Below are 26,388 nucleotides of genomic sequence, written 5' to 3' on the forward strand. Positions count from 1 at the left end.
TACATAGATAGTGGATTCTTGTTTCTTAATAATGCCTTTTATTGAAATTTTATGTACTGTATTTATTTTAGTTTTTTAATTGTGTGTCTCTTTATTTTTACTGCTGTAAACAAAGAATGATATATAGAGCTTTAACTAGCCTTGTTCAAATTCTTAAGTTCTTGCAGTTACAGTACTAGCTAACATCCAGATTAATGCTGCAGACCCACTACAGAGACAGCAGAGGGGTAATATTCACTGACCTCCCCTTCCCCTCAAAGCCCACTGTGCCTCCCAAAAATATGTGCCTGAGGGTTGGTAGCCCCAACATTAAGGTTACATTCAAACTCAGTGCAGTATTCTCATACTATAACAGTAATATTTAGCATTTAGGAGTGTGGTGTGTATTTGTGAGGAAAGAGGCAGGCCCTTTGGTGGCTTAGACTGGAAAAACTGTTCAGGAGGAATAGTTAACCATTACCCACAAAGCTGCTAGTTCAGTCCAATTTGAAAGGGACCCCCAACTGCTTTATATAGACATAAAAATATCAGGATCCAGTCATGTATCTCCTATCACACATAGTTTGGCCTTTATTCATGCTTACAACAACCCTTTATATTAAGTCAGTATTTATATTGCAGGTAGGCTAAGAGATTTTACTTTGTTGAAGGTTACCTAGTGAGTTCATGACTGAAGTGAATTTGATCTACAGCTTTCTGGCTCAACACTCAGCCAATATCCTATATCAGGGTTTCTTAACCTTGGGCCCCCAGATATTGTTGGAATACAACTCCCATCATCCACAGATATGGCCTTTGTGGCTGAGGTTGATGGGAGTTGTAGTCCAAAAACATCTGGGGGCCCAAGGTTAAGAAACCCTGTCCTATACTACTGGCTTCATATCTCATATATTGCTGTAAACTCATGATGTCAGGAATAAAAAATTGTAATTATTTGGCTGAAAATCAGTACAGGCTGACAAAAAATATGGCTCTACAGTTTCAAAGCATCATGTGAATAGACAAATGCCTGTTATTTGTAAGTGTATTTGTACATAGCTCAATACATTAATGTGCCTCTTGGTATTCCTCCCACTTTTGCACTTGCTTTCCTGTGACTATACCGTACAAGGACATTGTGCTTACCGTAAGCTGAAGAGTACGTTTCCGTCTGGATAGACACGTAACATAACGTTCTCCATAGTTGTGTCATGAATGAAAGATCTTTTGGAGTGCACAAAAAATATATCAGGTACCCAGATCTTTTTTATTAGTCTTCCATCAAAGGTCATGCTTCTGTTTCTAGTGCTAGGAAATGAGAGTCTCTCATCTTTCCAGTAATGTCTGAGGTATAAAGTCATTGTGAAATCCTTTATGTAAAGGAAATACAAAGGAAATTAAGAGGGAGATAAAAGGAAAACTTCAGGCATGAATTCATCAGTTTAATATTATGTGCAGAAGTAGCTGCCACAGCTAAAGACATGGAGCTGGTTTTGTTCAGCTTTATTTGGCTCTCACTTGCAAAACTTAATGTTTAACAGTCTTCGTCCATATTCATCCCTTCCTAGCCGCTCAGGGCATCTAGGGGGAGAGGGTGGACAGGCATGTCTCCCCCACCTAGCTTGCACAGCAGTGGGAACAAAGGGCTGGTGTTCAGGGGAGGGCGGATGCATCCCATTTTTGTGATCTGCCAGGGGCATCATTCAGCAGAGCAGGTTCTAGGTCTGGCACGTCCTCCCTCCACCTTCATGCCCACATGGTGTGTGTGCAGTGCCCATTTCTTGCCCCCTTGAAAAAAACCATCCATGGTTTTTAGGGGACTATAATCCTCTTTCTCCTACCAGAGTGTGTGCTCTCTATCTCGCCCATGAACCAAGTGCAATGGACATTGGTTTTCTGCTCCCGCTCCGCCCGCCACCACGGGAGTGTGTGCTTGGCTCTAGGGATGTGCAAACAGGTTCGACCCTGAACCTCCATATTTTTGTGCGGCGGCCATTTTGCCTGCCACTGCGCATGCACAAATGAGGCCTGGCATGGCGGCTTGCACCTGTGAGGCCTGGCATGGCGGCTTTTTTTTTAAATGGCCACCGCATATGCACAAATGGCTGCCACACAAAAATACAGAGGCCCAAACAGGCCGAATAAAGAGCCAGAACAGGCCGCAGCAGTGATGACCGAGGCTGGCGGGGGGAGGGGGAACCTTCACGGACCCCTCCCCTGCAGCCTAGAGGAAGCCCCCCAAAGGGACTAAAGGTTAAAAAAAACCCTTTAAACATTTTTTTAAATTGCAACACCCACCCACCCCCAACTGAACCAGGGGTGCCAGACCAAACTGGTCCTGTCAGGTTCTGGTCCAGACTCAAACCGAACCAGGCAGCCAGTTCCGTGCACATCCCTACTTGGCTCGCCCCCACCCACCGTGCAAATGGTGGCTAGAATTATTTTAAAGATCAGCGGTTTTGCCTTGTGGCAGCAGCAACAGCGGGAGGGGCCTCATGGTGGCAGTGGGGCAGGGGGAGCTTGGGGCCCCAGGGTGCAGCAGCTGCCCTTGGGGAGGCTGCAAGTTTCTTGGCAGTCTCCTGGAGATTCAAGGGGTTGATAGCGTGCTCAACAGCAGCCATCTAAGCAGCCCAGAGACATTTGGCAGCCCTCTCCTCCACTGCCCATGCCCTGGATGAGAACTGGTCGGAGGAAAGGAGCTAGGTGCTGCCAAAGTACGACATCATCATCATCATCATCATCATCATCATTATTTTTATTATTATTAATAATTCGATTTCTATACCGCCCTTCCAGAAATGGCTCAGGGCAGTTTACACAGAGAAATAATAAATAAATAAGATGGCTCCTGTCCCCAAAGGGCTCACATTCTAAAAAACACACACAAGATAGACACTAGCAACAGTGACTGGAGGTACTGTGCTGGGGGTGGATAGGGCCATCACCTGGAGATTTATGGAGGATGCTGACGAGTGGGACAAAGAGTGCCTTGGGGAAAGCTTCAGGATGTCCCAGGCCACCTTCAACTACCTGGCAAGTGAGATGGAGCCTGTGCTCACCGTGCAATCTCAACATGGAAGAGGCTCGCCATAACTATTTATAAGCTGGCCTCCAACATGAACTACTGAACCTCAGCAACCTGTTTGCAATTGGCAGGTCCACCATAAGCGAGATAGCCAGGGAAGTGATAAACCTCCTGGTGTTAATATGCACAAAGGACATGATACATGTGGGCTGCCCTGGCTATATAGATGGGACACACATTGAGATTTAAGGGGGCCCTGGATGGCACGATGAGTATTTCAAGTGAAAGCACTAATACACCATGAACCTGAAAGGTGTGGTGAACTTGATGGGTCAGTTCATGAACATCTATGCCAGGGTTTCAGGCAGAAGCCATGACACAGCCCTTTTCCAGACCTTCCCATTTGTCTTCAAGCTCCACAGAGATATCTGGGTGAACACTGACCCTTTCCAGGTGGGTGGGCAAATGGTGAAGCCGGTGATATTCAGGGACCAGAGATACAGCCTGCAGGATTGGATAGTCACCCCCCTTCACACACCCAGAGATGCCCTGGAGAAATATTTCAACCACAGGCACAGCAGCGTGAGGATTGTGGTGGAGAAGGTGTTCGGGAGGCTGAAGGCATGGTAGCACGCTCACTACACCTTGCTGCATGTGGAGGAGGATCTTGTGCACAAATTGATCATGGCCTGCTGCACCCTCCACAAAACCTGTGAGACCAGGGGAGACAAACTGCTGGAGGAGCTTGTGGTGGGGAGGGCAACAGACAGTTTTGGGGTTTGGATGGGGAAGGGAAGGACATGGGATCACCTTGCAAGTGGTGGAGAAGGTGACAAGTTGTTTGTGGGGTTGGATGAAGCAGGGGACGCAATGTGATACACCTTGGGGGTTGCGGATAGGCGTATGGATGCATTCAAGGGTTGGATGGGGCTAGGAGTGAGATGGGATTCCCCACCCCACATCAATACTCTGCCTGTATGGCATGGGCTAGACTGGGGGGTTGCTTTTGCTCAGTCTTGATGTGTGTGGCCCCGTGGATCCCTGGGTGCTCAGAGCGAGGGGGAAATGAGTTATTTGGCAAATGTGGTGAGGGGATAGCAAGTGCCCCTAACTCTGACACTGCTCACATGACATGCAGTAGAATGCATGGCACTTTTTTGTTTGTTTGTTTGTTTATTTCATTTAATATCCCGCTCTTCCTCCAAGGAGCCCAGAGCGGTGTACTACATACTTAAGTTTCTCTTTCACAACAACCCTGTGAAGCGGGTTAGGCTGAGAGAGACGTGACTGGCCCAGAGTCACCCAGCTAGTATCATGGCTGAATAGGGATTTGAACTCAGGTCTCCCCGGTCCTAGTCCAGCACTCTAACCACTACACCACGCTGGCTCTCAACAGCGCCCCAAACATGACCATCCTACCCCCACCCATGAGGACTATCAAGTATTTGCCCCGTGATCCACTGTTCTGCTGCAAATTTATTAATACAACATAGCTGGGAGTACAGTGAGGAAGGAATTAAGCCATCATTGGCCTAAGGAAGCCAGCTGGCAAAGCTGGAGCTAGCTGAGCCCAAACAACACCCCCCCTTCAAGATCGTAGGCAATTGCAGCTGCTCCACTGGCGTGCTAATGCTTTGCCCACAGTCTGGCCATGGAGCTTGCTGGGATCTGCCTCGGTGGCCGAGCAGCAAGGAGAGGATACCCGCTCCTGGAACTGCAGGTTGCTGGACTGCGGTTGGACCTATATCTGCAATGTGGGTTACAGTTTGAAATTGAAACCATGGGTTCACCAACCTCTGGTTTTGTGTTAAGTCTGAATCTGGTTATAGTGAATTTAGGTAAGCAAAGTTTGAATAATGTGGGTTTCCATCACACTCCTTATTGAAGTCTGAACCCACATTTATTATCTTTTTCCATCTGTTTCCTAATAATTTCTATTGCCATCCAGGATATGACTGCTTTAGTTAAATGATGAAAGACTTACCATATCAACTTCTGAAATGCTATCAATGCTTTCTACTTGGACGTCAATACCCACTGGTATTGGTGATCCTTTAAAAGAGCAGAGAAAACAAATGTAATGAAAAAGCAAGTTAACAATACACTTAGTTGGGTTTTTTAAAAGAGAGGTAAAATGAACACCATAGACCTGACTACATGAATTTCTTGAAGCTATCTTAAACAGTTTAAAATAGCTGTGTTCCTACAAAACCCCTTTACAGCAGGGACTTTCCCAGATGGTAGGCTTAACCACAGGATTACACGACTACTCATTAGACGCATAGAAGCTGCATCCTGAAGCTGAAATAACTAGCAGAACCTGCGCAGAGCTTATGCACACCAGTACTTGATTGTTCCCCTCAGTCTCTCCACAGCCCCCTCACCTGAGCCTTGCTCCTGCTCCTCAACCTCCTCCATTCCATTGCTTTCAACATGCCATTCTCAAAACTCTGGCATCCATGTGTCATTCAGCCCCTCGCTCCTACTCCAGTAGCCTCCAACTTCCCCTTCCTCCTCCTTTTTTAAGTCTCTCTCCATTTATTTTCCCCCTTTCATTTACTCTCCCTCCCTCTCATCCTCTCCTTTCTTTCTTACACTCTGCCCTTCCCTTCTTTTGCTCTCTCTCTCTCTCCTCCCCTTTCTGTTCCCATCTTTTCTTCTTCTTCTCCCTTCTTCATTTCTTTTTCTCTCTCCCTTGTGTTGGTGTAAGTACTGAGAGAGGAAGGCAGTTGGCATGATGGCATTCTCGCGCTCCACTGCTCTCCTCAAGCCCCTGTAATCCCTCCTCTATTGAGTGTGAGGAAAGGGCCATGTGCTTTTGTTTTGGGACCTTGCCACCGTTCAGTCTGAGGGAGAGTCAGCACAGATGTGTACCTCCACTTATCAGCCGCGTGGCTCTCACTCCCTTGAGTGTGGCATTTTTTGGAGGGGAGGTGTTTCACTCCTTGCTGCTGCCATCACCCTGTCTCTTCCTGACTTCTTGCCCAGCTCTGCCTTTTCTCCTTCTCCATAGATTATGGAGAACCCTGCTGACTGCTCTCCTCAAGCCCCAGTAATCCCCCTCCCTTGAGTGTGTGTGGAGTGCCATGAGCTTTTGTTTTGGGGACTTACTGTTCAGTCTGAGGAAGAATCAGCACAGACATGTTCCACCACTTTTCACCCTCACTGCTCTCGCTCCCTTGAGTGTGGCGTGTGTGTGTGTTTTCCCACTCCTTGCTGCTGTCACCGGCCAGTCTCTTCCTGTCTTCTTGCTCAGCTTCTCCTTCTCCCCATCTCCAAAGACTACAGAGAAACCCACTGGCCTCAGTAGTTCCACCCACACATGCCCCAATTGGTTAAGCACTGCATGGGCAAAGCTTGCCCTGTACCACCTAAGGCTTTTATAGATAGATAGATTCTGGAGGCATTCGCATGGGGCTGCTTGGATGTGGCGTCCCTGCCATTCCTTTTGAATTTTCCCCATAGATCATTCATACTAGTTGCTTGCAGGTCTTTCTCTGGCCCATGGCTTTCTACAGTAGGCCGGATACCATGCTTCCTTCCCCCGCTAATGCGCATGTGTGGTGTGTGCTTCCAAAAACTTTCATTTCAATGAATAAAAATAATTTGAGAAAATATTTTAAACTTGTTTTTTAAACAAGTTTAAAAAAAAGATCACCCAGCTGGCGGCCTTCCCTCCCTCCATCCTGTCCACCCTCCTGGCTAGATAGCAACTGCAGAGGAGATGGGGAGAGCAAGCCAAGCCAAGCCAGGCAGGTGGGCAGAGAAGCACAGAGGTGGGCTGGCAGTTCCTTTTTTCTTTCTCTTTTATTTGAGGCCCCCCCCCCAGTGGTCAGTGGTCTTATGGAAAACCACCAACTTGCCAAAGATGGTGGTTTTGTGGAGGACCACCAGCATAGTAAAGGTGTTCCTCAAGATCACCCAGCAATTTTTTTAAAAATGCAAAGAAATAAGTCACCACTCTATCACTATGGCCCCACTGTAAATCTCAGAAGAAATATCAGGGTAATTTGAAGTATCCCAAAAAGCTGCCGTAGGAAGTGGAACTTTTTAGCATGGTGATAATTCAAGCTAAGCTCCAATGCAGAGGAAAAACCCCAAATCATGCATGGAGTGCTCCCCAATACCTCGCAGGAACTTTGAGTCAAATCCCTCCAATGTTTGAACGCACACCCACCACTCCCAGAGAAATCTGAAGTAAATGTGCCCTCTGGGAAAGCCCCAGGATTAAATCAAGCTATGTACTATATGCAAACACACCATACAGCAGTACAACAGTCTCTGCTTTTCTTGAAAGCTTCAGGAAATAGCTATTGAGAGCAAAAGGACGGGGAAAGGCAAAGCTAAGGGTTAACCTTTCCCCAGCTGCTGTCGTTGTGCATTAAATGGCCATATTCTGAAGCATTCTTTATTAGAAGTAGGGACTGTGGTGCTACTGTAGCACATAGAAAGGGCAGGTGTGCTTCCACATGCCCTCTAAAGCAATGGAGAATTCTGGATTTCAGAGGTCACTCCAAAGTTTTATGAAGTTATCAAGCTTTGGAGCCATCATTGAAATTGCTTTGGAGAACATACTGAAGCAGACTAGTGCACAAACGCTTCTCCACATCACTGACCCTGCTAATAATTTTCTAGAAATATTTTGCCAGAGCTTGCATGTATGTAATGTGTGTGTGTGCGGGGGGCGGGGGGGGAGTGGTAACACACATTCAGATATTTAAACCTAAGTGGGCGTGGGGGATAACTTGTAGGTCATACTATGGTCCACATGAGAGGTGGGGTGCTGGGGAATTTGGCATAAAAGGGCAAAGGAAAGCCAGAGGTGCAGGTGCCAAGTGGCTGGGCCTTTGGTGTGGGACTGAGAGGAAGTTATGTTCAAGGTCTTCCAGTTTTAGTTTTAAGTTGTTTGTTTGTTTGTTTGTTTGTTCTAGTGGTTTGTGCCAGGCTGCTCACAGGGATGTGTCTGGGCTCTCTTGTTAATGGTAGAGCAGGGGGCGGGTTCGATGAAATTGGGGCGGCTATTTCAGAAGTGGTGGAAATAGAGGATTGGGTATTGGCAGAACAGCATACCATTACAGGGGAAGGGAGTCCAGTATTTTAATTGCTGTTTTCTCTTCCAGCTGCCCTGTCAACTCTCATAAGAACATAAGAACAGCCCTGCTGGATCAGGCCCAAGGCCCATCTAGTCCAGCATCCTGTTTCACACAGTGGCCCACCAGATGTGGCAGGAAGCCACAGAGGAGTTGAGGGTGTGCCCTCTCACTTGCCATTACTCCCCTGCAACTGGTACTCAGAGGCATCCTGCCTCTCAGGCCTCGGGGAGTAGTTCTGACTCCTCACAGAACCTAACCATGCTCCCTTGTAATGCCAGGTCAGTGGAGTGGCTGTGGTCCATAAGAACAATATCTCCCTTACCTGGATCCCTCTGAGAATTCCCTGTGAGAATTCTCTCTTATATTGAGTGTGTGTACCTTAGGTTGGGAACTTGGGATAGATTGGGAATTCTGTTGGTGTACCATCCACCCCGGTGCCTAACAAACTCTCTAAGTGAGCTGACTGAGCTGGTTGCTGAGTTGGTGTTGGAGTCGAGCAATTTCAACTGTGTTGGTGCTGAGCAATTTATTTATTTATTGGAAACATTTAATATACTGCCCACTCCGAAGACTCTGGGCAGTGTACAAAAACATGCAAAGCAAGACAACATTAACATTACGTTCTAAATTAAAAACTAAAGTAACTAACAAAAAGAAAAACACAAATAGGTAAACTACAGGGCAAAAGCCTGGTGAAAAATAAAAGTCTTCAATAGAGATTTAAAAATCAGTAAGGAAGGGGCTAAATGAATCTGAAAGGAGTTCCAGAGAAGTGGGGCAGCAACCGAAAAGGCCCTTTCACGGGTCCTAGCACCCCAAACCTCTTTAAAATCAGGGACCGACAAAAGGGCCATCTGAGATGATCTGACCGGATGGGATGTAACTGGATGGGAGAGGAGGGTCTGTAGGTAGACAGCCACCAAACCCCACAAGGCTCTGAAGGTCAAAACCAGGACCTTAAATTGAACTCGGAAGTGAATAGGCAACCAGTGTAATGACTGCAGGAGAGGTATTACCCTGTCATATTTTCTGGCACCCATGAGTAGGCGAGTAGGTGTTGCATTTGGACCCGTTGTAGCTTCCCGATCGTCCTCAAAGGTAACCCTAGATACAGAGCATTACAATAATCTAAGCGGGAGATAACAAGGGCATGGGTCACTGTCATTAATGCCTGCCAATCAAGGTAAGGGCATAATTGGCGAATCAGATGAAGCTGGGCAAAAGTACTTCCGGCCTCAGCCTCCACCCGCTGTTCAAGCAGGAGGTGTGTGAGTCCAAAAGGACCCTCAAATCACGAACAAGCTCCTCTGGGGGCAGCACCACCCCATCTAAAACAAGATTCACATCCGGCTCTTGGCCGGTACGAGGGCTGAGTAAAAGTAGTTCAGTCTTAGTGGGATTCAGTCTGAGCTTATTTTGATTCATCCAGACCTCAACAGCTTCCAGGCATTTCAACGATCCCTCTTGCGATATTAGATTGGATTTGTTTCAGTTTGTAAATCCTGAGGATATGGGAAAGCTGCTTGGATCACCATGAGCGACCACCTGTTCTTTGATCTTTGCCCAATATGGCTGATTTCATCTTGTGGAAAGCTAGCCTAGCTGATATCAGTAATACCTCACTGAGGGAGGGCAGGAAGCCACCTTTGTTTGAAGGAGGCAATGGTTAGGCCTCTTCCTAAGGATCCTGCTCTGGGGCCCTTGGTGATGGATAATTATATAGGCCAGTCTCCAACCTCCCATGGTTGGGTAAGATGATTGAGAGGGTGGTGACTGAACAGCTCCCAGCAGTCTTGGAGGAAACTGATTATCTAGACCCATTTCAAACTTGCTTTAGGGTGCGCTATCGGGTTGAGATGGCCTTGGTCGACCTGACAGATTACCTTCACCACGGAATTCAGAGAGGGAATATGACTCTGCTGGTTCTTTTGGATCTCTCTCCTTCTGGATCGCCTGAAGGAATTGGGGATACAAGGCACTGTTTTCAGTGGTTCCGTTCCTATGTCTCAGGTAGTTTTCAGATGGTGACACTTGGTGATAGTTGCTCTTCAAAATGGGAGCTGTTATTTGGAGTCCCTCAGGGCTATTCTGTCACCAATGCTTTTTAACACCTACATGAAACCACTGGGTGCATCAGGGGATTTGGTGCTGGGTGTTATCAATATGCAGATGACACCAAAATCTTCTTCTCCCTGTCATCAATATCAGGAAATGGAATCTGAATCCAAACAAGACAGAGGTGCTCATTGTTGGGAGTTGTAATCTGTAAGATGGGATAGAACTTCCTGTTCTGGAAGAGGTTACACTCTCCCAGAAAGAACAGGTTCGTAGCTTGGGAGTTCTCTTGGACTCAGGTCTCACCATAGTGCCTCAGTTAAGGCAGTGGCCAGGAGTGCTTTTTACCAGCTGCAACTGATTCAACAACTTTACCCATTCCTTAAGAAGAATGACCTGAAAACAGTGGTACACCATCTGATAACTTCCAGGCTGGACTACTGCAATGTGCTCTATGTAGGGCTGCCATTGTACGTGGTTTCGAAACTTCAGTTAGTCCAAAATGCGGCAGCCAGATTGGTCTCTGGGGTATCCCAGAGAGACCACATTATGCCTGTTCTTAAACAGTTGTACTGGCTGCCAATATGTTTCCAGGCAAAGTACAAAGTGCTGGTTGTTACCTTTAAAGCCCTGAATGGCTTAAGGTCTAGGTTACCTGAGAGCACCTTCTCTGCAAAATCCCCACTGCTAATTAAGATCATCAGGAGGGGTCCGTCTTCAGATGCCACCAGTTCATCTGGTGGCGACTTGGGATTAGGCCTTCTCAGTTGTGGCCCCTAGGTAGTGGAACGTGCTCCCCGTGGATATAAGAGGATTATCTTGCTTGGAGGCCTTCAGGAGAGCCTTAAAGACCTATCTTTTTAGCCTGATGTTTAATGTTTTAATGAATTTTGATCTGGTTTAGATTTTTTAAAAATTGTTTTATTATGTGTTTTTGATTTTAATGTAAATTGCCCTGAGCCATTTTAGGATGGGCGCTATATAAATTGAATGAATGAATGAATGTGTATATCCCCTCTTCCACAGCCTTCCACAACAGACCTTTTTTCAACATTTTATTTTTTACTGATGTTGCATATATCCAGGTATTTTAAAATATGCTTTCTACCCTCTGGTGAAATATTCATATGTAGCTATTATATTAGTGCAAGGCTGCACAACTTCGGCCCTCCAGCTGTTGCTGGACTACAACTCCCATCATCCCCAGCCACAGTGGTCAATACTCAGGAATGATGGGAGCTGTAAGTCCAACATCTGCAGTTGTGCAGCCCTGCATTAGTTGTATGATTTTTAGCCCAAACAATTAACAAACACTATATTCAGTCTTCAAAACTGAGAGAACTGCCCATTTTTGGTGGCAGCTCTATGTAGTTCTACCCAGAGATGTAGAATGATCAACTAAAAGAGAAGGAAAATTGGGATTGCCCCCCCCCCACTACACACACACACACACACACACACACACATATACACGTTCTTAAGAAAGCAACTGAAATGTGTCATTGCTGGATTTTGCTAATGGGAGAGTGAAAACTGAAAATGTTCATGAAAAACCAAACATATCAACACAAAAACTACACAGTCTTGAGGCACCTCAAAGACTAGCACATTTATTGTTGCACAAGTGGCGCAACAGGGAAATGCTTGACTAACAAGCAGAAGGTTGCTGGTTCTAATCCCTGCTGCTACTATATTGGAAGCAGCGATACAGGAAGATGCTGAAAGGCATCATCTCATACTGCATGGGCGATGGCAATGATAAACCCCTCCTGTATTCTATCAAAGAAAACCACAGGGCTCTGTGGGCGCCAGGAGTCAAAATCAACTTGACGGCACACTTTACCTTTAAGCGTTTATAGGCAACAGCCCACTTTATTTGATGCATGCAATGTACTCATTTGGCAGGTATAAACATACATTGGTCAAATATATTAAAATACAGTATTTAAAATAGGATGCATAAACTGTTTCCCCTCAATAATATAAACACAACAGAAGCAAGTACCACATCCAAATGTGTATTTTTTTCAAAAGAAAAATCTTTATCATAATCTATATCAGGCCAAGTTGAAGACAGATCACCCTGAAGAGAATCTATTTATGTGGTCACTAAGAGCCGACACCAACTTTATGGCTCTTAATCAATCAATCAATATCAGTCCTAATCAAAATTTTCCTCAAGATACGTTCTCACCCATAGGCTATGCTTGGTGGTTTTGAACGTCCTGGTATATGTTCCACCAAATGCCAATGTTCATAAATAATTCTCCTGATTTCATAGGCCAAATGTGAATATTCCATATGCCAAAACAAATTCTCACTGAAGGATTTTGAACTACCTTCCCTAATTATGTCCTGCCTAGATTTGTGCCTATCACATAGGTTAGGAATTTGGTGTGTGTGGTGGTGGGGGAGGGGGACACAGAATGTTCAGAACCACCAAGCATAGCCTATAGTATAGGGACTATAGCAGAATACTTCCCTTGAGGAACATTTTGATTAGGGCTGGTATAGGTTACGAGAAGTGTTTTTCTTTTGTGCTCAGATGTGGTACCTTGCTCCTGTTGTGTCCATATTCTTAAGGGAAAGCAGCGTATGCATCCTGTCTTTAATTCTTTTTTTATTCTAATGTAGCACTCAGATGTCATGTATGTGCTGTTGGGGACAGAGAAGAAAAGTGTAGAGTTAGGCCATGTGACCAGGAAATGAAGAAGGCCCTTTCTCTGACAATTCTATGTCACTTCTATGTATATTAACTTATATCAGATCAGATATATCTGAATGTATATAAAACAAGATATAGCTTAAATGTATATAAGACAAGTACAGTGACAATTCACAGCAGCAAGAATTGGTGTGATAACACATCTCCCTAGCTTTGCTATCTTTGTCATTCAACTTCAAAACTGGGAAATGCAAACAGTTTAAGGACCACTTGTGAAAAAATCCTTAGTCCCTTGTGTCAAAAGCTGCAGACTCTTAAACCATCAAGTGAAATTCTGTTCTTTTTTTTCTCCTTTTTTTTTGGTCTAGTCCAACAAAAGGATAGAAAAAGGATAGAAAAGCAGATTTTGTTATGAAACAGAATAAGCTTAATAGCTGCTGGCATATTTCCCACAACTCATCATTTTGGAAAGTGATTTGTAAACAATATTTTGAAGATCTGTACAGTAAATCCAGTAATGCTCATGTTTACTTAAAATGGAATTCCTAGCATCCAAAATGTATCAAGAGAAACATCATCTGCAGTTTAGCGCTCAGAATCAAACACATACAGAACAAAAATGCAAATGATTTCAAAACAATCAACAAACTCAAAGAACCCCTTCTACACAGAGACTATTCCCTTCATGTTATTGATGGCAAAATCCATTGGGCATCTATATTCTCCAGAGAATTTCTCCTCCACAGACACAGGAAAATGTCAAAAAAGAACACCATAACCCTTTTGTGTTATATTTCCAAACACCACCAGGTAATTAAGGAAAACCCACCTCTGGTAACCAACTTGAATACCTGTTACAGCCATTAGCAAGCCTCCTTTCATTACCTTCTGTCAATCTCCAGATCAACATATGTTTCTAGGGAGAGGTGAGATGAAAAATACATATTTATAGGCAAACTGAAACTACCCTTTTAAAGAAACTACCCATCAACAATATTGTACCACATCATTCTGAATCCAGTTGCTGCATCACCTGCACAATATCTATATATTTAATTCTCCTGGGTGTGCCTTTGGAACGTGCGTCCTGGCAGCCCAGCTGATTGGCTGGGCTGCGGGGGCGCCTGATTGGTCCTGGCGCACCCAGGAGAATTGCCTGGCTGGGCGGCTGCGGAGGCAAGGCGGCGGGCCAGGCCACGCCGGCGGCGGCACTCTTGGGCCCGGCCGCGGCGGCACTGGCGCTACTAGGGGCACAGATGCTATGCGCCCGGTCAGCTAGTACATTATGAATGCAAGTATTCTAGATGCCACCTCCAGTACAGTGGCAAAAAAGTACAGACCACAAATCAAAATCATGAAATCACAAATCAAAATCATGGCAAAGAAGCTCAAACAACCCATCTCAAAACTTTATCATTCTGATGACAACAACCTCTCTGATATGGAAATACTTCTTACAGAGAAACCATCAAAGCCAAAGATACTTCTGATCCATGGATAATACGTAACCATCCATGGCCTTAATCTGGAGAACCCTCCTTAATATTATAAACATATAAGAAGAGCTGCGGTGCATCTGACCAAAGGCCCATTCAATCTTTCTCATAGTAGCTAGTCAGAGCTTCTGGGAAGCTCATAAGCAGGAGGCAAAAGCATTCCCCACTCCCATCACTTAATACTGCAACTGTGGGATACGTTTGAGGAATTATTCCCCTGCTTAAGAGAATTCAGCTTGTTTCCATAGTTTGGAAAGGTGTCAATAGCTGCATATGGATATTATGTACGTTTTAAAGCAGGCCATATACAGATGGTGACTTTTGCTGGTCAATGACTGAATAAACTTATATCTATCCATCTATCTACAGATGGTGACATTTTAAAATCTCAGCCATTTAAGCAAGGGCTCTTTAAAGATGGGAAACAATTATTGACACTCATCTCATTACTAAGTGGGGGAAACTAACACACACACACACACACACACACACACACACTTTCAGCTGGGTTCTCTGAAACATACAATATACACAAGTGTTTAAATATGCCCATATATCTTTCACACCGTATGTTAGTTATAGGAACAATAATTTTCGCACCAATAGAGCCACATCAAGCGATGCCTGTTATGAAAAGGGTGGAGTTTCCCTCAATAATCAACACAGAACACATTAAAAATAACTGAATAACTCTAGTGGTTAATACCTGACTGTTTTTCAAATTAATTCAGTTGTGTCAATTTGACATAATTAGGAATTGAATGTTGCCTTAAATATCTCTAAACACATTTGCTAAATTCCAGTAACTTGCTAATTGGTACTATATTATCACATTTCAGTAGATATGCTAGAGGCTTCAGAGAAAGCATTCTGTCTAATACTAAGGATTTTTTTTTTTTTAAGGGAGAGTTGAGCCTGAATAATTCAGAGTACTCCTGAATATTTGCTAGTCCTTTGTCCCGTATTGTTTTGTGTTTAAACAGGATTGACTCTAGTTTGGGAGAAGCAAAGAGGTGGCAAAGAATTTTTCTGTGTGAGCAAGGATTTCACTATACATTCTGCATTTATAGAGGTAAGGAAATAAATGTTAGTTTATTTATCTTATTAAGAAAGCTTGCTTGACATTTTCAAACTTATTCACAAAATGGATCAGGTTCCTCTTAGAAAATACTATCTTTTGGGATTAGGCCAAAGCTTCCCGTCTGCTTTCCAGGCTCCTTTTCTTTTCCTGTCCAAAACTATGTGGCAGGAAAAAGCCACATGGGAATTATTTGCACTTGGCTTCAGGCTTTGGGGTTGAGTGAAGCCCCTTCTAAGTACACTTGCAGCATTGAGGGAAGCAGCCCCTCCCCTTTGCTCTTGGTTTTCTTTCGAAACAAGTCCACATGGCAGGTGTCAGTGTTTTCCTTCTAGGCAATGGGGGGCGGGGGGGGGGGAGAGGTCCCTGCACAGATAGATCTGCATTTGTAAAGAGAGTATCCTTCTTATCATGCTAATGATTTGACATCAGTGCTTCTCCCATTTGCTCTGGCATTTTTAGAAAAAGTAGCTTAAAACCAGCATTTTAAAAACCCGGACATACGTAGAGATTAGCTAGAATTCGCATCACAGATAGGTTTGACATTTCATAATAGAAGGTGACGTGACTTTACTTTCAAGGTTTCAAGTTTCCTCCCTGGCTTCTCCAAGATAGGACTGAGAGAGATTCCTGCCTGCAACCTTGGAGAAGCCGCTGCCAGTCTGTGAAGACAATACTGAGCTAAATGGACCTATGGTCTGACTCAGTATATGGCAGCTTCCTATGCTCCTATACCAGACTGCACTGGCTTTTGCTGCTTGTTCAGGGTAGAACAATGTTCAGAGTAGTTCAGGGTAGAATGAAACTTCTTTAAACAATGAAAGGCCTTTAAAAATAATTAATTCAAGTTATAGGACCATAATATACACTCTGACTGCGTTGCCTGACACTTTGCTATACAGTTCCAGTCTGGTGGATGTGGGAGCAGAAGGAAATATATTTTGGGGAGCACCCAGCTACCCAGTGGAGTCATGCCAGTGTTTGCATCTTGAAGGAAGAGGAGACACAGTTCAGTCATGCTTCAAATAATGGTCGCTGTACCCAGGTACAACATCCAGGAGAGTGAGCTAGCAAGCCCCACCCCACCCCTCCTCCATGATGTCTCTGCATACAGCGTTTGAGGAAATAAACGCTGTATTCAGAGAGAGATTATCTCCAAGGGTGCGGAGTTTGTCTCTTCAACTGTACTCTGAGTTGGGGACAATGTAGTTGGGGAGATTACAGAGGGTGTCAGTGTGGGAACAGGACAGGCATGCTATTAGATACTGGACCTGAACCACAAGTGAACAGGGATTTTGTTAGCCGAGAGCTGAGAAGCTTAATGAACAGAGAGAACAAAACAATCAGCTACCAGCATGGAAAAGCAAGTGCCACTGCTCTTACCTCCAAAGCCAGGTCTCATTGCAAAATCGTGGTCCTCTATGCGGAGAAGTTGCTCGGATTTCATGGGCCGCACTTTGGTGCTGTCTAATTTCCTCATCTTAATTTCTCGCTTGCTGCATTAACAAATAAAATTAGCCATCATTTTGAATATATACCTCAACACTTAGTGCTAGTGAGAATTCAGGGCGGCTTACAAAGTTAAAAAATAACACCAGTATTAAAATGAAGTAAAGTGCTCTCAAAAACCCCATTCAGACTTTGTAAAAGAAGGCCCACTGTAACCATGTACAGCAGTGCAAACAAATCAGAAGTCCCAGCCCTGACCTGTCAGTCATCAGCACTCCCTGCTGCTCACCTTAGAGTGGGGTGGGGTGGATACTTCGGTGTCCATGTGATTGCAATAGGGTGCTATCTTATTCAGACAAATCCTGCTCAAAGCATCAGGGGCAGGGACTGATGGGGCAGGAGCAGGGCAAGCAGGGCCCCACTATTTTAACCCCCATTTCAAATAACTGGAAGGGGGCCCTGCACTGGCTGTTTTGCCCCAGGCCCTGCACCCCACCAAGGCTCTCTAAGGACAGCCCTGGTTGGGGGTGGGAATACGGATGTACCCAAAGCACGGTTTGAGCACTTTTAGGAAAATTCGGAAGGGAACTTTTTTTAAAAAAAGGAGAGCAAGTGCTTACCTGCTCTCCACTGCCCCTTCCAGCTTTCTGCTGGGGTAGTGTGCATCCCAAAAAGCTTCACATGGCATCAGCACGCACATGCACAGATGCCATGTGTGTGCTGACAGCACACTGGGCCTTTGGGGATGCACAGCACCCCAGCATGCAGGAAACTAGAAGGGGCAGGTAAGAGGAGAGGAGAGCAGGTAAGTACCTGCTCTCTTTTCTCTTAAAGGTCCCTTCCTAGTTTTCCTAAAAGTGCTTGAGCCACACTTTGAACCATGGTTCGGGCACATCCCTAGGTGGGACTTTTGACCCATTTGCACTGCTGTAGCGGCACTTAAAAAAAAAGTCTGAATGGGACTAAGAATATCACTAAAACAGAACTCATTCAGATTATACCCTATGAAAACTGCAGACTAAGTTTACTCTAGAGGTGATTCATATATTTAGAAATACACTGATAACAGGTGAAGAAACCAGAATTCTAGAAAGCTCAATCGAATTGTCATAAACCCCAAACCTGACACAGAGAACTCTCAGGATGAAGTGATCATGAGCCCTGAGCCTGAATGCCTGTCCCCATAAAACCTACATTATGGGGTACAGAGGACCCCCAGGTTGAAGCAGAATCTGAGGGGCCTCCACCTCTAACACCAGGGTCCCCTGTACCCACTGACACTCCCCCACAACGTTCCCCTACCCTTGTCCTCTGACTCAGAGAATGAGGTAGAGGCACCACAATCCCCACCAGCAACTGCACATCTCCACTGTAGCCAGCACCAGGAGCTTTTTCAGACAGCGACTTTACCACAACTTTACTTTGGGATGGAGGGTGTGTGTTCACATATCGGCCAGATTTACCCCGAAGTCCATACAATATTTCAGAGAGTACTACACACACAATTTGGGTTTTCCCTTCCATATTGGAACCTAGCCCAATTTATGTCCATAGTGAAAAACAAAACCCCCTCTTTTTTTGCGTTGGTGTATCTGTTACAGTGCAGGCCTGATTTATATACTAAATATGCTCATTAGCTAGCATACAAAATTAGGCCTGCCTCATAGTGTCACCAAGTGACTAAGTTCTTTTATATAGTGACCATGTAGGATCTGGGTGCAAGGAAGAAAGGAGATCAAGCCAATCCTAAATGATTCAATGGGCTTTATTGAGTATAAAAGAATAACAACATCAATCAAGCTGAGCAGAAAGCAGAACATCCTATAACAGTATTACTAACAGTATTTCAACCCTAGCCAGCAACAATATTCACCCAGTGTTCCTAACTAACATGTGTGTGTGTATTTAAATCTTTCTAGAGCCTAATACAATTCAGATATAGATGGAAAAGGTGGGGGGTAAGGAAGGCTGAGGGCTGACATGGTTTGGGGAGATCAGGAATTAGTAGAGGGAAAGGGGGGAAAGGAGAAGAAGGGGAAGGGATGAAGGGATCCAAGGCTTGTAGGGGCAGCATATTACCAGGATCAGAGGCTTTGAGAGTGGAGGATCTTTCAGCTGAAGGAGCGAGGCTTTTGGCTGGAGACAGGAGCTTTTGGATCAAGCATGCAGTTTGCTCAGAGCACGGCTGAGAATCAGAGCACCATGGCTGGGGAAGTCTTGACTTCTCATTGCTCAGTAGAAGTCACAGACAGCTCCTGTCCATGGACAGAGTTCCTGCTTGTTGCCCCGCGGCTTAGCAGCAAACTGGGATTGCTCGTGAGCAGATCTTGCATGTAGGCACAAGATTGCTAACTCTCTGTCCAGTAGCCTCATTCTTTATAGTTGTATTTTCCTTTGATCTCTCATAAAGTCTATTCAAATCTCATCTTTTCTTGGGTCCCCAAAAAGGGGTGACAATGCTGTTACCTTCTGGATAATGTCTTTTAATTATTCAGGATATTGGCCAGTCCAGAGAAATCTGAATCCCATCTTCTGTAAGCTGTGAGCTTAGAAAGGGAGGGGGGGGGAACAATGACCAAAGCAAATCTGCAGATTTGCCAGCCTGACCCCAAAAAGGTGTTAAAGTGTTAGTAAAGTAAGAATTATAGTCTATAGGTGTTTTCTTTGTATGCATCTACCTATGTTGAATTTCTATAGAGAGCAATTGAGTCAATCATTGACAAGGATTAACATGGACTTCTTGCAACAGGAGAGGGGAGATCAGCCTCTGGCCTCTTCCACAGACATTATCTGGTAGTGAGTCACATTTTAGCATTTGGATTGTTCAGGCCTGGCTTTTGTACTCCCTTGAGTACCCATTTCACAATACAATGCTGGAATGCCTCTTCCCTCACAGACCAGTTGAGATCTGGGGTGTCAATTCACCCTGAGTCCAGGTATTATTTCCTATCTTAATAAAATAGAACCAGACACAGGCCTGAATTCCACATACTTCTGGGTTGGTACCTTAAAGTCTAAGGTTGGGGTACATGTGCCCGTACATGTGCCCCAACATATCCTTACGCCCTGAACTCACAGTAAAGCCTTGCAGTAAACCCACGGTAAAGCCTGCTGTCTGAAAAAGCTCCTGGGAAACAGGGCACAGGCCCTTTAAAGCCTGGGACATTACAGGCCTGAGTGGGGTTACATCCAGGCCTGTAAACAGCCTAAAAAATATTGTTTGGGGATGTGTGTCTGCAGAAGTCAGGGGAGGCAGGTAATAAAATGTTCTCTGGCTGCTACTTAAGGCTTCAGTTGGCCTCTGCTCCTTGCAGGAGCTATTTTGTTTGTGGGTGTGCTCTGGTTCCTAGTTTTTTGCTTTGTTATCACCTGGCTTCTGATGTCCTGTTTGATTCCAGCTTAGCTCACCTGTGTTGACTGATTCCCTAGCTTCTGAACCCCCCACTTGTGTTTAATTCTGTCTTAGCTCACTACCTCAGCCATTACCTGGCTTTCGACCTCTTGCTTGGATTTTACTCTGGACTACTGTTGCCCAACAGGTGCTTCTTGCCTCTACATTGCCTGGTGGATGGCTTTGTTATACACCTGCCCTGCCCAACATGACAGGAATTTGCAAATGCTGCATGTAAAACATTACTGTCTGGGAATTATTCAGTATAACAAAACAATTCAAGTTTCTCTACACCCGAAAGAGGTGTGGATAAAATCCTATTCATTGGACATGATTGCCATCATCAATTCCTAGAGCTCATTCTGACATTACTTTTGTGGTGAGAGAGAAATGGCAGAGCAGTCCAGCTTCTTTCAGCACTGCTCAGATAATGCCAAAGCCCTGGACTCTGTGAGAGAAGTCCCCAAAATAACTGCTTTCATGCCAGTGCTGTTCCTTCTACAACAAACTGGGGCAATGCTCCCATGGGAAGGAGCTGTGTTATAGGCTCCTCCCACAAGCCCCAACTCAGGCCTTCCTGCAGCCATGTGAAAACAATAACTAAGGAGGCCGCCACAAAAGGGACAGCGCCCAACAGAGCCAAAACTCTTCTGACCTCCCTGTAATTGAAGCACTTGCTCTGATATTACTCAAACAGCTGTGTTTTGGTGGTTCACATAGCATGTCTTAATATCTTCTTGGGCTTTGCGGAATAAGTTGGAGCCATACTTTCTGATTTAGTATGGCTCCAAATTATTCTGCAAAGCCAAAGTTGATGTCAATATGTCTCTATTGTATCAATACGATAGCCAGCGTGGTGTAGTGGTTAGAGTGCTGGACTAGGACCGGGGAGACCCAAGTTCAAATCCCTATTCAGCCATGATACTAGCTGGGTGACTCTGGGCCAGTCACTTCTCTCTCAGCCTAACCTACTTCACAGGGTTGTTGTGAAGAGAAACCTAAGTATGTAGTACACCGTTCTGGGCTCCTTGGAGGAAGAGCGGGATATAAAATGTATGTATGTATAAATAAATAAATAAAAATACATCTCTATGTCTAGGTGGCCAGATTTGGCTTTAAAAAAGCCAAATTCTGGCTTACGGCCCATTTGACTCACAAGTATACCCCTTAGGTTCTGGCACATCTCTAAATGTCTAACAGGACATTTATTTCTTTTCAATTTATAGTGGTAAATATGTAAACAGAAATGCTGGCACCTGATAGTCACTCTCTCTCTCTCAAAAGCATTGCCCTCTAATCTCAGGTATAAATAGGCTGGGTGTAGGGTAGCCACCTAATGGTGCAGCAGGAAATAAATTGACTAGCAAGCCAGAGGTTGCCGGTTCAAATCCCCGCTAAACATCTATATCAGGCAGCAGCAATATAGGAAGATGCTGAAAGGCATCATCTCATACTGCATGGGAGGAGGCAATGATAAATCCCTCCTGTATTCTACCAAAGACTACCACAAGGCTCTGTGGTCACCAGGAGTTGACACCAACTCAACAGCACACTTTACCTTTACTTTAGTGGTAAAGGAACTACACTTTGTACAAGCTCCGATACACTCCTGCACTCTCTTCAGATAGAAATGGTGATGATGATGAAAACAATGACAAAGATAAAAATGACTAAATCCTGGTTTCAAGGTAATCATTATTATTAAAATACATTATTAAAATATTTAAATACAGCTTTTCAATAAATACTCTCAAAGTAATGTATGCAGCAAAAAGTATGAGAAAATTATTCCCTGTCCCAATAGGTCTCTCTCTCTCTCTCTCTCTCTCTCTCTCTCTCTCTCTCTCACACACACACACACACACACACACACACACACACACACACACACCCCACACCACCACCACCCATTGGAGAGATGTTATACTGGACTAAACAGAGACTCTAATGTCTCCCTGCACAATAATGAAGATTGCTAATGGAATACAAACGAGGAATATTTATATACCACTTTTCAACATGAGTTTCCAAAGTGGTTTACATAGATATAAATAAATAAATAAATTAAATGGCTCCTTATCCCCAAAGGGCTCACAATCTAAAAAAGAAACATAAGATAGACACCAGCCACAGCCACTGGAACGATGCTGTGCTGGGGATGGGTAGGGTCATCTGCTCTCCCCCTGCTAAATAGAGAGAATTGCCACTTTAAAAAGGTGCTGCTTTGCTCAGTTAGCAGGGGAATCAGCAATTCTCAGCCAAAGAAAATCTTCAGTGGGAAGAAGGAGAAAGACTTCCAGGATGAAACCGTTAGTCATGGCCATATTTTCATAGGGACAGAATAATCAGATTGGATGCAAGATCTTAATGGGAGCACGAAAGAACAGTCAAACTGTTATCTATGGATGCACAGGAACATAGGAAGCTGCCATATACTGAGTCAGACCATAGGTCCATCTCACTCAGTATTGTCTACAGAGACTGGCAGCGGCTTCTCCAAGGTTGCAGGCAGGAATCCCTCTCAGCCCTATCTTGGAGACGCCAGGGACTGAACTTGGAGCCTAGATGCTCTTCCTAGAGTGGCTCCATCCTCTAAGGGGAATATCTTACAGCGCTCACACTTCTAGTCTCCCTTTCATATGCAACCAGGGCGGATCCTGCTTAGCTTAAGAGGACAAGTCATGCTTGCTATTATTATTTTTTATTATTATTATTATTTTACATTTATATCCCGCTCTTCCTCCAAGGAGCCCAGAGCGGTGTCTTAAATACTTGAGTTTCTCTTTCACAACAACCCTGTGAAGTAAGTTAGGCTGAGAGAGAAGTGACTGGCCCAGAGTCACCCAGCTAGTTTCATGGCTGAATGGGGGTTTGAACTCGGGTCTCCCCGGTCCTAGTCCAGCACTCTAACCACTACACCACACTGGCTTTCTTGCTACCACAAGACCAGCTTGTGAAATGCCAAATGGTAAATCGATCTTCAGGGCACATGTGGCCCTACTGTCAGGCACTTACTCCACACTTCTAAGGCCCAGTAATCTTACAATTGTTGAACCCAGTTGCCAATCTGAAGTGTGCAACTCAAGAAGCTGGAAAGTAGCTTCTCAAACCACACCACTGAGAATGAGGCCTACACACTACTGAGGCTAGAAAAAGAGCATGGAACAACACCACAACAGGCTCCCGTCTCCCGATACCGAGTGAAAGGAACCCAGTCTCCTTGCTCTGCACTGGAATTTGATTTTGCCACCTGTGTCAGGGCAGCACAGTAGGTACTGGCTTCAACACAAAAAGCAGGACTTCCTTATGCAGCACAGGGAAACCACACACTGACTGAACTCTGTCTGAGTAGAGAAGGGGACAGGCCCATCATATATTATTATATTTTTTTTAATTTGATTTTTAATTGACCCAGAAAGATTCCCAGAATGGCTTATCCCAAAAAGTAAAATACAATGGGCAGCACGACTCCCCATACTGCTGCCTTTGAATTAAGACATTTTGCATGTGCAACAATTTTTACCAAGGACCCCTTTCTTCTGCTGCTCTCCGGGAACCCCTGAAAAAATGTCTCTGAGGACTGGGGACACTAAGGGACATTTATTGGAGGCAGCAGAGGGAAAGGGAGCTCAGCAACAATCGCCATGGGCAGCGATAATCTACATGTTGCCCAATGACATTAGGGCTGCTTCCATCCCTTCAACACATGACATTGCACTGAGACAGCACACCAGAGACCTCAGTTCTCATTAGGCCATTGTGGCTGTTCCCATTGCGGCTGTTCCCATTGCCTTCCACCTTATTGCCCTTCTTTGACTGCTGGCAACTGGGTGGTCTATTGCTTGACCTCATGCTCATCCTTTGGGCTACAGGTCGTTCAGTTTCCAAGGGCAAAGAGGGAAGTGCAACAGCTGTGTCTCAGGTGAGCTACTAAGAAGCGGCAGAGTTGGATATTTGCCTGTATGTTCCATTTCCTGGCTTTATGCTGCTTATTCTTTTCCTCACCCAGAACTCCTCAGATCCACATAGCAGGCCCACAGCTGCTAATCTGCCATTATAGCTTTCTCTGCCTAGGCTTTGTACCATGGGGATTTCTGTTTTCGGAGCTTTGCCCTGCTTTGTTTGCACAGGATGTCACATTAGCTGTTATAGGAGATAGGAGTTTCACCACAAAAGCAACAATAGAATCTCAGAATGGAATCCACAATGGAATAATGTTTACTAATTCCATTAATATGCCATTTACTTCCAAATAAAGGTGTTTAGGATCATCGCTTAAAGGTGTTAATGCTGAGGAAATACCACAGTACTCTTCACACATTAGGTCCTGTGTAAGCACGAAAAGCTAGAAAAGTGGTTTTTTGCCTCAGTGTAATACCCACAAAATTCCTCTTGGTATATTCTATATGCATGTAATGGATTTCAGAGAGGGGAAATAGCTTTGTTATGTCATGAGTGTCTTCTCTAATAGGTATGAGTCTCTAATAGGCATCCTTGATGCAACTGAACATTTACTGTGCATCTGGAAAGCTGTTGGAGTTTGATTAGTAGCTTTCAATTTCTGTCTACAACTTCCAAACACTTCCATATTGCCTGGCTCTTAAAATTTTCCAATTAATTTAAATGGTGCTTGGTCAGGAGACTTTCCTAGAGAATTGTGTCCTTATAATATTACTATCAATCCAATCATTTGCTAGCTATGTCGCATGAGATCCTTTACATGCTCACCCACAAAAGGTCACTCCTGATCACATGTCACTGAGTGTTAATATAATGAGTACTGTATTTAGAAATTGATTTCTTTATTATGGCTCCAACTTCAGAGTATTTAGTTTACGTAATCAGATCTGCTGTGGCTCTTTTAGAGAAAAATTATGAATGGCCTCACCATTTTGGCTTACCACTGAAGTCAGAGGAAGTTGTGGCTGATCCACATTTCCACATTTATTACAGGTGGTAAAAATGGACTTTAAAGACTCTGTTGTGATGCCTGTAGCATTATTGTTACTTAACTTACTGATATGTGTAAAATTAGGATATATTACTAAATAAGGTCTTTGTGAGGGAGCTGATTTCACTCATGTTATCATGTACTATGAATAAAATCCATGTAGCCATGCTTGTGTCCTACGGAAATAAATGGGGCTTCCGTTTTCTTACTTCAACTACTTTTCTGACTGAACTATTTGTCTTTTAAAGATTGATTAAATCATGGTGAAGAAAGATATGACAGTGTTTGTCAGTTCAGAAAACACCTTGTGGATACGAACTATCAAGTACACTCTCATATCTTCTGTTACTAAATGCAGTTCAGTACTGCTTTGGATTTGGTTTGCTGAAATTAAAAATTGGCAGTACCTGTGAATGGGATTGTTTTTTGACATGTGGTAGTGGCATGAATTGCTGAGAAGATCACAGGACAACACGGTACTTCAGATTCATAGGTGCTTACTTCAAAGTTTTAGATACCTGTATAACTTGTCCATTGAGATTTTCTAGTTCTGGGTAGAACCTCTAAAGTAAATTAGAGGATTGTTTTGCTCTCTGTTATCAGCTTGTACCAACAAACTATAACTACGTTTAATAGTAAATCAAGTATGTTTGTTTGTATATTTGTAGATATGGAAGATGCGATGAAGCACATCATACCTCAAGCCCTGTATCTCTGTATGTACGTGCCATAGCTTCTGCCAGAGGGGGAGGGGGGAGTTCACTGGGGTGAATCCTTGGGATTCACATTAGGCTTCTGCCATCCACTTTATTTTGACATGGGAAAACCCACTCTCCATATAAGGGAGAGGTACCCCACACTGTGGGGTAAACTGGCAAAACCCTCCCTCGAAGGGACTGAGCATTCCTAGGCCTCCAGAGGAATGTGACTAAGGCAGACTCCAAATGAAAAGTAGCACACTTCACCAACAAGGGTTTATTATTAGATTAAAAGAGAAACAACAGTAGGCAATAAGAACAATTGTCCCTTAAAAAAACAGATTGTAAGAGAGAGTTTTCATTAACCAGGCAACTCAGATTCAAGCAATACAATACAGGAAAATAACTTCCCCCACACGTCCAACTGAACTGGTCCCTATCTTATTACTCACAAGCAGGGATCTTCCTGCTGTTTCCAGACTCCAGGCTGTGGCCTTCTCATTTCCCC

General features: G+C 44.3%; 1 protein-coding gene across 2 annotated transcripts in view; it reads right to left on the reverse strand.

Annotated features, from left to right (window-relative positions):
* Positions 1 to 26,388, reverse strand: part of GABRR3 (gamma-aminobutyric acid type A receptor subunit rho3) — a 50,416-nt gene that overhangs the window by 16,659 nt on the left and 7,369 nt on the right. Inside the window, exons 2-4 of one of the 2 annotated variants that reach the window (XM_053311076.1) lie at positions 16,775 to 16,887; positions 4,989 to 5,056; positions 1,126 to 1,349 (exon numbers count right to left, since the gene is read on the reverse strand). In XM_053311076.1, coding sequence (XP_053167051.1) covers positions 1,126 to 1,349; positions 4,989 to 5,056; positions 16,775 to 16,887 — 405 coding nt within the window. Of the gene's footprint in view, positions 1 to 1,125; positions 1,350 to 4,988; positions 5,057 to 5,388; positions 5,412 to 16,774; positions 16,888 to 26,388 lie in introns of those variants that run through there. The other variant, XM_053311077.1, reaches the window with a different exon arrangement.

The sequence above is a fragment of the Hemicordylus capensis genome, chromosome 3 (genome assembly GCF_027244095.1).
Source record: "Hemicordylus capensis ecotype Gifberg chromosome 3, rHemCap1.1.pri, whole genome shotgun sequence".
NCBI lineage: Eukaryota > Metazoa > Chordata > Lepidosauria > Squamata > Cordylidae > Hemicordylus > Hemicordylus capensis.